Genomic DNA, 11,389 nt, shown 5'->3' on the forward strand with positions numbered 1-11,389 from the left:
TCAGCTTTTCATTACAAGGTTTCCTTCATCTTTAGGACGGAGGAGTTCATGCTTTGTGGTTTCTTTGTAACATAAAAGACGACAAGCTGTGTGTTTTTTAATCTTCTTACCTTCGAGACAGAGAGGAAGGTGAGGGAATGAATATTTCTAGCTGCTGTAACATAAGTGAGAACAGGAGCTAACTTGTTTAGTGGATGTTCCACAACATTAAATGTAACTATAAATGGATTAAAAAAAAAAGGTGACGTGATGTTCAATAACTGACCAAAAGTTACAGGTTTATTTTTAAAGTGCTGACACTGGAGACTCCTTCCATAAACCTGTCCAAACAGAAAACTTCACCATGACAAAGGTTACACATTCTTTTTTATGTTTAACCAACATGTGTGCTCAAACCCCTTCTGACCAATCAGAATGGAGAGCTCAGCAGCGCAGTGGGCTAAACATGACTGCAGTTTACACAGTGCTCCACTAGGGGGCGATGAGCCTCTAAACCTGATAAAAGGCGCAGAAGAAGAAGAAGAAGGACCAGTACTTCTCTCCTGATTGGACCATCTGAGTAAACGTCAGCTGAAACAGGAAGTATTTTCTTTTCGAAGATGCCAATATTCTAAGTGCATTAGAAGAGTTGAGTCTGAGCATTAAAGTCTCATTAATGAAACATTATTCCTGGGATGAAATCTGGATGTTGATGAAGATGTAGCGTAACTGATGATGATGATGAAGATGATGGAGGAGGAGGAGGAGGAGTGCTGCTGTAATGTCACATGTGGACTCAGACTTTACACTCTGAAGGACAGAAGTAAAGCTAATAAACATCATTTCTGACTGCTCTGAGTGATCACGTTTACTGTGTGTGTGTGTGTGTGTGTGTGTGTGTGTGTGTGTGTACACACACTCTCTCCGTGTCTCTGCCATGCCGACCTCCAGGAACACCGCTCCCAAAAGGTAAACAAACAAACAAACAAACAGATTATTTACTGCTCTTAATCAAATAAACACCAAATAAACGCGCTGTAATCATTTCATATGAATCATTTCTTCCAGCAAACACACAGCTCTTCCCTAATGTCAGCACTTGGGGCCACTTTGGGTGTTTTTATTCTTTGGAAACCATTTCATAACGTTCTAGGAACATTATAACAACGTTCTATTGAGTTTATATGGGTTTATATATGTATATACAACTGAAACCCAATTCACCAAATATGACTTTTAGACACTTTTTTTCTTGCAAACTAACCTTCCTGTAACATGTCTGTCATATGTTCTTGCAAATTAACCTGCAGGAAACATTCTTGTAACATTCTCTGTACAAACTAACCTTCTGTGATGTTCCTGTAATGCTTTTCTTGCAAAGTAACCTCCAGGGAACGTTCTCGTAACATTCTTGTAACATTCTCTTAAAGAAACTGGAACACTTCCTTACAAAATAACATTCTGTGATGTTTCTGTTACATTTTTCTAATAAAGTAACCTCCAGGGAACGTTCTCATAACGTTGATGTAACATTCTCTTAAACAACCCTTCAGGAAATGCTCCTGGAACATTTTCTTACAAACTAACCTTCCTTGATGTTCCTGTAATGTTTTTCTTGCAAAGTAACCTCCAGGGAATGTTCTTGTAATGTTTTCTTAAACAAACCTTCAGGAAATGCTCCAGTAACGTTCTCTTACAAACTAACCGTCCAGGAATGTTCCTGTAATCTTCTTTCATGATCTCCTAACAAGAAGTTTTTGGCCAAATCGGCATTATTTTTGTTTTATATTATTTTTTAAGTACGAGCTAACATTCTGGCAACATTCCCATAATGTTCTCTTACAGGAAGTTCTTGAAGTTTGTCAGGTTACCTATCAAACACTGAATGTTTCCCTAACATTAACATCTGGTTCCTCTTTGTTTTTATTTATTTATTTATTTATTTATCTATTTATTTATTTATTTATCTATTTATTTAGGTTAACCATTTCATAACAATACAGGAACGTTCCCGGGGCGTTAGTTTGTAGTTGGAAAAACACCTAAAAGTAACCTTTGGCAAATATTCCTTATTAGTTATCGTATAAGCGTAAGAGAATGTTATTTTAATGTTTACAGAACATTTTGGGAACAGCGCTGACTTTGTTAACCCATAGATCATACAACGGGAACACACACCAAAGGATGCTTTTAGGTATCATTTTTTTGTAACTACAAACTAACATTGCAGTTATGAGGAGATGAATTTATATTTCTGGTTATTTAAGCTTTTTTTTTTTTGTAGAGAATTATTAACTATTTGATGTTTAATAATTAATAGAAATAAGTCTATTTCCAAAGCTACCTAGTTAGGACAGCTTTGCCTCCCTGAGCTCCAGTTCCCAGAATCCCCTGCCCAAAACCACACCCCTTCTCAGTCCCACTGATTAACCTGTAGCTCACTGCCTCCTTAACATCTTGTCTGAACGTCCTTCGGTTTATGTCTCACATTGCTTCATAGGATTATATTATTTGCACACAGCTGATTTGACAAAAAAGTTTAACTGTAATAAAAGTTAAAGAGTTAAGGTTAAAACAATGGGCTGGATGTAAAGCGCCCAAAAACCAAAAAATAGAGGTTAAATTGTGAAATCATCTGCTCTCAAGACTTGATTCCTAATTTTACTCATCAGCTAGATTAGTAGATACTAAAATGTGACGTGGCTTAGTGTGTATTAGTGTTTATTTTCTTGGTGTAAAATGAATATCATGGTGCACACACACACACACACACACACACACACACACACACACACACACACACACACACACAGGTCCAGGTTACACAATCATGAAATCTGTTGTAGAATATGATTTGAAATGAAGTGCACAGTGTATAGAAAGTGTTGCGATTTCAGTGGGTGTCTGTGGAGGTAACACTTCACTCCAGCATGTGAATGAAAGCAACAGACATGAAGCTTAAAACGAGGAGAGGCTGGAATTTTGAGCATCGCTTTAGGGCTGTAGGTACGAATGTACAGTGTGCAGGTGAGATTAATCACTCTTTAGTGATTGAGGCATTAAACTGTATTTGGGGAAATGGAAGTCTTTAGCATGTCCATGTTGGATCGTCCACAAGAGCAGAAAGTGGAGCATCAGGATTGAATTAATTCAGGTTTTTTTTTTTTTTTTTTTTTTTTTTATATCCTATTTTTTTTTTTTCCAGGCCGAGGCTGGACTGGAGGTTCGTCAAGAGATTCTGCAGAATTGTAAGAGTGCTTTTCCCGAGCTGGTGCAGTCAGAATGTTGTCATGTACGGGACGCTGCTCGGAGTCACTCTTTTAGGTAAAAAAAAAAAAAAAACGGATGCTGTTTTGGAGCTTGATTCTTAATTGATTTCATTCTGTAACTACTCAGAACTCGACCCTTAATTAAACATAATGTAGTGCCACGTTTTTTTGACACGTCAGCAAGCCCAGGAAACGTTCTTTTATCTGGTGTTAGAAGGTATTTTGCTGACTAAGATCAGTTTATGGGCTTGTACTGCTTGAAGAAAGGCTACCACCAGGTACAAAGACCAAGTATTTATCTTCTGACTTGTGTTAAAGGATACTGATTGTCTTCATGAAAACAGTATTTCAATTCACTTGATGAAATATAATGTGAAAATTAAAGCAAGTAAAAGTTGAAGTGGAAAAAATTCAAAGCTGTTAGCTGTTTTTTTCCTTTGTTTTTATAAATCTGTGAATGTACTTTAGTCGTTTTAGCTGTTCAGATGACACTGATAAGCTAGGCAGTTATTTAGGCTAGTGTGCTCATATAGAATTAGTCAGTTGCAGCCATAAACTAAGTTTTTCAAGATATCTACTAAAGATCCAACCAGTGACCAGTAACAGTGCAGGAGGTTTTCAAAATATTCAGCACTTTTCCATTAAAATCACTTTTATTATGACAGTTTCATATCAACGTAATTTTTTTTTTTCCACAGAGATAATAAAACTGTAATGACCTACTGATGTTTCGCTTTCCTTAGTTCAGGGGGTTCAGGACTAAGTCACCATTTTGCCTGAGGAGCTCAAAGTAATTTTAAAAAATGATGATACGCAGGGATTGTGGTAGCTTTGTAAATTGTTTAAAAGTCTTTTTCTTTTAGGAGATTTATTGAGTATGATTAATAATGATTTTTTATTTTTGTTCCTCCGTGTCAGTTCAGCTGGTGGTTTATCAGGTGGGTCTGATCCCGAGTCAGTTCTATAGCGTGTTGTCGGAGAAGAACTACGGCAAGTTTAAGGAGCTGGTGGCGTTTTCCGTCCTGCTGATCCTGCTCATCTCTGCAGTACGTTCACCTACCCATTGATCAAATATAGACATTAAATGCACCCGCTATGAGCTGTTACCATAGAAACACTATGATAACATACCAGAATGTAATATAAACCTGTGATCTGTCCAAACCTGAGCTTATTGTTTCTGTTTCTCAGCTGAAGAGTCTGGAACAGTACATCTGCAATGTCCTGTACATCAGCTGGAGGAAATGTCTAACGCAGAGCCTCCATCAAGATTACTTCAGCAGATGGGTCTACTACACCCTCAACGTGCTCCACAAGGACATCGATAACCCGTAACCTTTCTCTTTTTAACTAATAATTGACCGTTATCACTCACGTTTGAGATTGCTGAATTTATTTTTTTGTCTAGTATAACCATGCTAGCAATAACAGTGTCCCCCTGTACCTGATAACTGAACAAACTGGTGCCAGAATCACTAAACACCTCACAGATATTTCACTATAAACATTTTAATATGGTTCAGTTTGTAGTTAAGAATAAATAATGACTGTTTGATGAATTTCTTGTTAGGAGACTGTGAAAGAATTGAACAGGAACGAATGTTAGTTTGTAGTTTAAAAAAAGCTCCTAAGAACAATCTTTGACAAATTTTGAGATTGTACTGTAAGAGAAAGTTCCCAGAACGCAGGTTTAAAAGTTTATTTAAAAAAAAAAAAAAAAAAAAAACCTAATTTGCAAACTTTGTGAAGTTTAGTTTGTAGTTTACAAAAAAATTATACTTAAAAACAACCTTAAAAACAAAAAAATCAGTAAACTTGTTTTGAGACCACGAAAGTGCGTTACAGGAATGTTATGGGAACGTTCCCTGAAAGTTATTTTGTAGTTACACAACTTCTAGAACTTCCCATAAGCATGTTATGGAAACTTTCTAGGAACGCTAGGTTGTTGTTTCAAAAATAATACTGATTTGGTGGACTTCCTGCTATGAGACTATGAACGAGCATTACAGGGACATTCCTGAAAAGTTCATTTGTGAGACAAATACCTAAAATACCTAAACGCAACCTATAGCCAATTCCCAGAAAAGAACATTTTGACAACATTCTCCAAACATTAGTTAGCTGTTACAAAAAAAACAGTACTACTTAATTTGTGTACTTCCTGTTATGAGGCAATGAAAGAACGTTACAGGAACGTTCCTGGAAAGTTAGTTTGTATGTTATGAAAAATTAGTACCTTAAAGTGAACTTTCTGTAAGAGAATGTTACATGACCATTCTCGGAACATTAGCTTATAGTTAGGAGTTTAAAAAAAAAAAATTACTTCTTGAAAGTATGTTGCAGGAATATTACCAGAATGTTCCTGAATGTTAGTTCGTAGTTACAGCAAATTGCACATGAAAGCAAACTTCCCATAAGGAGACGTTACAGGAACGTTCTTGGGGCTTTCCTTTAATAGGTGACATTTTGAAGGCTAAGTTCATTGAAAATTCTGAGCCACAGCTATTTAAGTGTATTATCAATGTAATGTGTGTGTCTGCATTCAGATTTGTGTGTGTTTGTCATACAGAGACCAGAGAATGACTCAGGACGCAGAGAGGTTGTGTAAGCAGTTGAGCAGTATGGCTAGTCGACTGGTCATTTCCCCGTTCACCATCTCTTACTACTCGTACCAGTGCTTTAACATGTGAGTGTCCTGTGACTTTGACAATTACAGCTAGGTTTTGCGGAGTAAGAAAATCTTTTCTTGCTAGAAATTTGGTTTATTAGCATAAATTGCCGTGTAGTAGTGGGGTTTCTGTGTAACATGTGGGTGTTTGTTTGTTTGTTTGCAGCACTGGATGGATTGGATTCGTCAGTGTCCTTGGCTACTTCCTCATCGGTACTGTTGCCAACAAGCTCCTGATTGGACCCGTCGTGTCCACGTTGGTGGAACAGGAAAAGCTGGAAGGAAACTTGAGGTTTATATTATAGGAAGCTTCACCATCATCATCATCATCATCATCATCATCTTCACTCCTACAGCCACTACTACTACTAATAATTAATTTCCTTTGTTTTTATATGCATGAAGATTCAAGCACATGCAGATCAGGGTCAGCGCAGAATCAGCAGCTTTCTACAGGTCAGTCTGTCCTGCACCAACAGCTCTGTGTGTGTGTGTTGTGTGTTGTGTCCTTCCTGCCAGTTAAGTCTCTTAATAATGTCTCTTAATATTTTACTGAGTCTGTTGTTCGGCTCGTGTCCAGAGCAGGGAAGGTGGAACACGTGCGGACGGACCACAGACTTCAGAGTCTCTTGCACACACAGAGGAAGCTGATAAACTGGGAGTTTCTGCTCTATCGTGAGTTTTTAACTTGATCTATGTTCTTACCACACACTCCAGAAACCATAGGGTCAATTTTTTTTTAGTTGTCATGTTGCCTGAAAAAACATTAGATTGACTTTATTTGAGCTCAGTCTGCTGTAACAGTTTATATATATATATATATATATATATATATATATATATATATATATATATATATATATATATATATACACACACACATACACACACACACACACATATAAAGAGAGAGAGAGTGAGAGAAGGAGAGGGGGACCTCACTGGTTAGTTTGAAATAAACAAGCGTAAATCCACCAGCAGTAAAACCATAGGCGTCATGTTGCAATTGAGAACCTTCATGAAACATTGAGCTCAGTGGGTGTAACTTGTCTGTTTTTGGTTACATTTTGTTATATCTTGTGATTACCAGTTGGAGTAAACACATTTGACTATATGGGAAGCATCCTCAGCTACATTATCATCGCCATACCCATCTTTGCGGGTGTGTACGACGGTTTGACCCCTGGGGAGATCACCGCTCTTGTCAGCAAGGTCTTTTTAATGAATGATTTTGTATTTGTGGAAACAATACTTCCAGTCAATAAGTAATTTTTTTTTTTACTTAAGGTATGCAGTGACTTTGCATAATTTATATGTAATAGTTCTATAAGCTATACATACTTTAACAACTTAATTATATTCTCTTGTTTTTTTTTTCCTCCAGAATGCCTTTGTGTGCATGTACCTGATTAATTGTTTCACGCAGCTTATTGATCTTTCAACGACCGTCTCCGATGTTGCAGGTTACACCCACAGGTAGGTCAAAAGATGAGTCAGTTATTCTGATTCTTTTAAAAAACTGTGCACTTGTACCTTGTTATATAGGTGGATATTATTGAGATTACTGAGATTGAGATCTGTCATTTTATGTACTAAGTATGTAATAGCTTCAGTGCATGGAATAAGTAATGCTACCACCACCATGCTTCATACTTCAAATATATTAATATATAGCTTAATAAGGTCAGGGTATTGGTATATGTTGTATAATATGATGTTCCTTGAATTTTACAAAGACTATATTTACTGATAGATATTTTTGCTATGGTTCCCTGTTAAACTGCACTTCATGGTTACTTTGTCCTTTAAATTAAGATGTACAAAAGAAATTATAGAATTATGGATAGATGGTGATTTGAGGCCCATTGTTTTGTTGTGATTTGAGTTGTTTTGGGTTTTGCACAGAATTGGAGAACTACAGGAAGTGATGAAGGATATCAGCAGGAAGCAGTGTGATCCTGACTGTAGTACTGCGGAGATGGGTAACTTGGACAGGTATAAAATAATCTGATGTTTGGTTGTGTATCCAGTGACTGGAGCTGCAGTTAGGTTCACTTCCATCTGTCTAATAGGGATAGAGAAACCTTGAGCACTTCCAGCAATGCTGCTGTCGTACTGGACAAGCTGTCCTTTACGTCTCCGGTGTCTGAGGATCTGCTGGTGAAGGACTTGAGTCTCAGGGTGTATGAGGGTACAGACCTGCTGGTGGTGGGAAACACGGGCGCAGGGAAAACGTCTCTCCTCAGGGTCCTAAACCTTCTGTGGGAACCTTGTAACGGTGAGAGTCATTCAGCAAGAAATGTTTAGAAAGTATGACATTTTTTGTGTCTTGTGTAGCACATTATTGTAATAATTACTTCGTTAAGATCTTCAATAATTTCAGTGGTTAATTCAACAATATAACACGCATATGTTGCGCAATATTGTTCTAAATATCGTCTCTTCTGTATGTGTATAAATAATTTATGCATGAAAGGGCTAATTAAAATAATCTGAACTGTGATAAAAAAATTTTAATGAGTTTGATCATGTGTAATAATAATCAAACTGTCATTCCTGATGCACTGTTCTCAGGTTCTGTTCAGATGAACACGTGTTTTGGGCCGAGGGGAATCATGTTCCTGCCCCAGAAACCCTTCCTGACTGACGGCACCCTTCGAGAACAGGTGAGATCTTCCAGGAAACTTTCAGCAACTCAAGATGGATATGGAGCCACAGCACTGTTGATTAATTTTCTATAACAGCAGCTCTGACAAATTACAGATTTATTTTAGAGCACTAGTTTTAATATGTCATTGTTTCTATAGTAACAGCTCGTTCACATGGACTTGTATGGTGGATGCTCCACATAAACGGATTTAAAAAACGGATGTAACTGTTGATACTGTGAAGTTTTCTGTAAGATGTTTCTTTTTGTCTTTTTCTTTTCTTTTTTTTTTGCCCCATGTGCTTGGAGCACAACTATCCCTTTGTTAGCAATATATAAAGTTACTCTTGTTTTTTGAACTGTTAAAGCCACCCTTATGGAAGGGAGAGAAGAAACAGAGAAAAAAAACAAAATGGAAGGAAAGAAAAGGAAGAGGAGGAAAAAATACAAAAGCAGAAATTGAAATAAATAAATTCAAGAAAAAAAAAATAAAGATTGGTTTTGCCAACATTAAATATAACTCTAATGGATGTTCAGGATGTGCTGTTGTAGGAAACGTATCTAATTTGTCATGAGAACTGTACCTGTGCTACACCATGCCGTTGTTGATTATTTTACTACAACAGTATGACACGGATTGTTTTATTCCTTACTTATTGATGACATTTTCTTTTTTGATTTGTCTGAAGGTGATCTTTCCTTTAAAAGACATCTATCCAGCTGCAGGTACGATTAATTTCATTTTAATTTTTATTTATTTTGCAATAATTTATTTCTATGTTTTAATCAGATGAGTAACTTTTACACAGGCTCAGTTGATGATGAGAGAATTTTGCGATACCTGGAACTAGCTGGGATGGTAAGACTTACAGATAGTTATAGATTTTATAGATTATTATAGATTTTATTTTTTATTAGGTTTGTCTTCATTTACTCGTTCTGCGTGTATTTCAGTCCAGTCTTTTGAAGAGGACGGGAGGTCTGGATGAGAAAGTGGACTGGAACTGGTGAAGTACAACTGCTGAACCCTCAGTCAGCTGCTACTAACAGAAATAATACTTTAGTAAACAAAAGGCTGGGCTATTGAAAAGAATTTTCTTTCTTTTTTTTTTTTAAAATCTCAGGTATGATGTTTTATCACCAGGAGAGATGCAGAGACTGTGCTTCGCTAGGCTTTTCTACCTGCAGCCGAAATACGCAGGTGACAGTTCATCAATCATTGATTATCTGTCTACACAGCTATATTTAAGAGATGTAGTGTTAATTACTGCTTTTGGTTTCAGTGCTGGATGAAGCCACCAGCGCTCTGACGGAAGATGCTGAGGAACAGATGTACAGAGCTTGTAAACAGCTGGGCATGACTCTGATTAGCCTGGGTCACCGCAGCAGCCTGAAGCAGGTAACCAGCGCCCAGTTACACACTTAAACAATGTCCAATGTGTTTATTATTATAAACAGGGGTGCCATCTGTAGCAATTTTGACTCCTAAGGTGATACTGGAGTCAGCTGAAAACGACACCTTTCCATTTTTTCAGCTGATGCAGAGGTCAGACTTAATGCGAATAAGATTTGCCCAGCGAAAAAACTATTCACTAAAGGGGAAAGGACGCGTGACATGAAATTTGCTTCTGGTTTTGATTTTAATAGTAATAATGTACATCAAAATACTGCCCTGACACCTGCAGAGGGCATGATGATAAAAATAAATATTTACTTGACTGAAATAATACTATTATTATTACTACTACTACACTACTTGACTACTATCCTTGGGCACAAATTGTAACACTATTAATGAAATGTTCCATTGCTTGTTAATGTTCCATTGCTTGTCAGATGTTAACGATTACGATTGTACCTTAAATGAGGTGTTGTTTTTTTTTTTTTTTAATATCAGAAAATATTTTTTATCAAATTGTTTTGACTCTGGGTCTTTGCCTAGGAAGAGTATTAGGAAATACTGTTTATGGGGAAATTTTGTATACTTCTGTCAAATATACTTAATTCCTACAGATAATACTGTCTTTTGTGTTGTTTTTTGAACAGTATCATGATATCATGCTGAGGCTGTGTGGTGGCGGTCAGTGGGAACTCACTCAACTGGAAAAGAGGTGAATCTCCAGACAAAATAAGTGACTTTCCCCCAGGAGGAAAAAGTGAGATGTTTTCAGTTTACAGAGAAAACGTGTGTACATATAATTTTTCACTCGACATCTTGATATCAGATGAGAAACTCCGAGTTGGACCTGGGACGGTCCTGATTTCCGATACGTTTCATTTCTGAAATGATAGCACTGTTATGCTTTTTGAATAAAATTTAAAACTGGAATCTTTCTTCATTTCTTCACTTCTGAATAAACTAATTTAATTGTATACATGTATATGTACTTTGCTGTAATAACAGCAAAGGGACAATTCTTTAATTAATTCAGTTGATTCATTGAATTGATTCAGTGTTTGAATAAATCTGACGGGTGTATATCAGAATGAAATTTAACTTGTTGAAGGTGTACATTCATTTTGTATTGCACTTCTTTTAAACTATACAAAATGTGCAATAATTAAATATGTAAAATCATGTAAAAAATGTGTCTTCAAGAACTGAATCAGTGTGTGTGACGATTTAAAGCCTAAGAGACTATACGTGGATTATCTAACATTAGATTTAGGATAATATACATTGGATTGAATATAAAGGGATTTAAAAAATTCTGTGTGAAAAATTAAAAATATGGCAAAATTTATGTAGTTAATGAGGTTTTAACAAAATGATAAAAGTACAGAAGTATTTAGAAATTTTAGAATTGCGCATTCACGCAGTTATCC

General features: G+C 36.4%; 1 protein-coding gene across 2 annotated transcripts; it reads left to right on the top strand.

Annotated features, from left to right (window-relative positions):
- The first annotated feature begins 540 nt into the window (after window positions 1-540).
- abcd4 (ATP-binding cassette, sub-family D (ALD), member 4) lies at window positions 541-10,892 on the top strand. Of its 2 annotated transcripts, XM_034307909.2 has the most exons (19): window positions 541-948; window positions 3,185-3,303; window positions 4,167-4,294; window positions 4,440-4,579; window positions 5,818-5,934; window positions 6,083-6,208; window positions 6,322-6,372; window positions 6,497-6,591; window positions 7,007-7,128; window positions 7,301-7,392; window positions 7,822-7,911; window positions 7,989-8,194; window positions 8,491-8,582; window positions 9,253-9,289; window positions 9,373-9,422; window positions 9,518-9,570; window positions 9,688-9,764; window positions 9,847-9,962; window positions 10,610-10,892. In XM_034307909.2, exons 1-19 carry the CDS (start codon window positions 917-919, stop codon window positions 10,676-10,678), a joined length of 1,812 nt encoding a protein of 603 aa, XP_034163800.2. In that variant the 5' UTR covers window positions 541-916; the 3' UTR covers window positions 10,679-10,892. The 2 variants fall into 2 exon arrangements, with proteins under 2 accessions (XP_034163800.2, XP_034163806.2); XM_034307915.2 differs by lacking the exon at window positions 541-948 and having other exon boundaries at window positions 4,172-4,294.
- Window positions 10,893-11,389: the final 497 nt, after the last annotated feature.

The sequence above is a fragment of the Pangasianodon hypophthalmus genome, chromosome 1 (assembly GCF_027358585.1).
Source record: "Pangasianodon hypophthalmus isolate fPanHyp1 chromosome 1, fPanHyp1.pri, whole genome shotgun sequence".
Lineage (NCBI taxonomy): Eukaryota > Metazoa > Chordata > Actinopteri > Siluriformes > Pangasiidae > Pangasianodon > Pangasianodon hypophthalmus.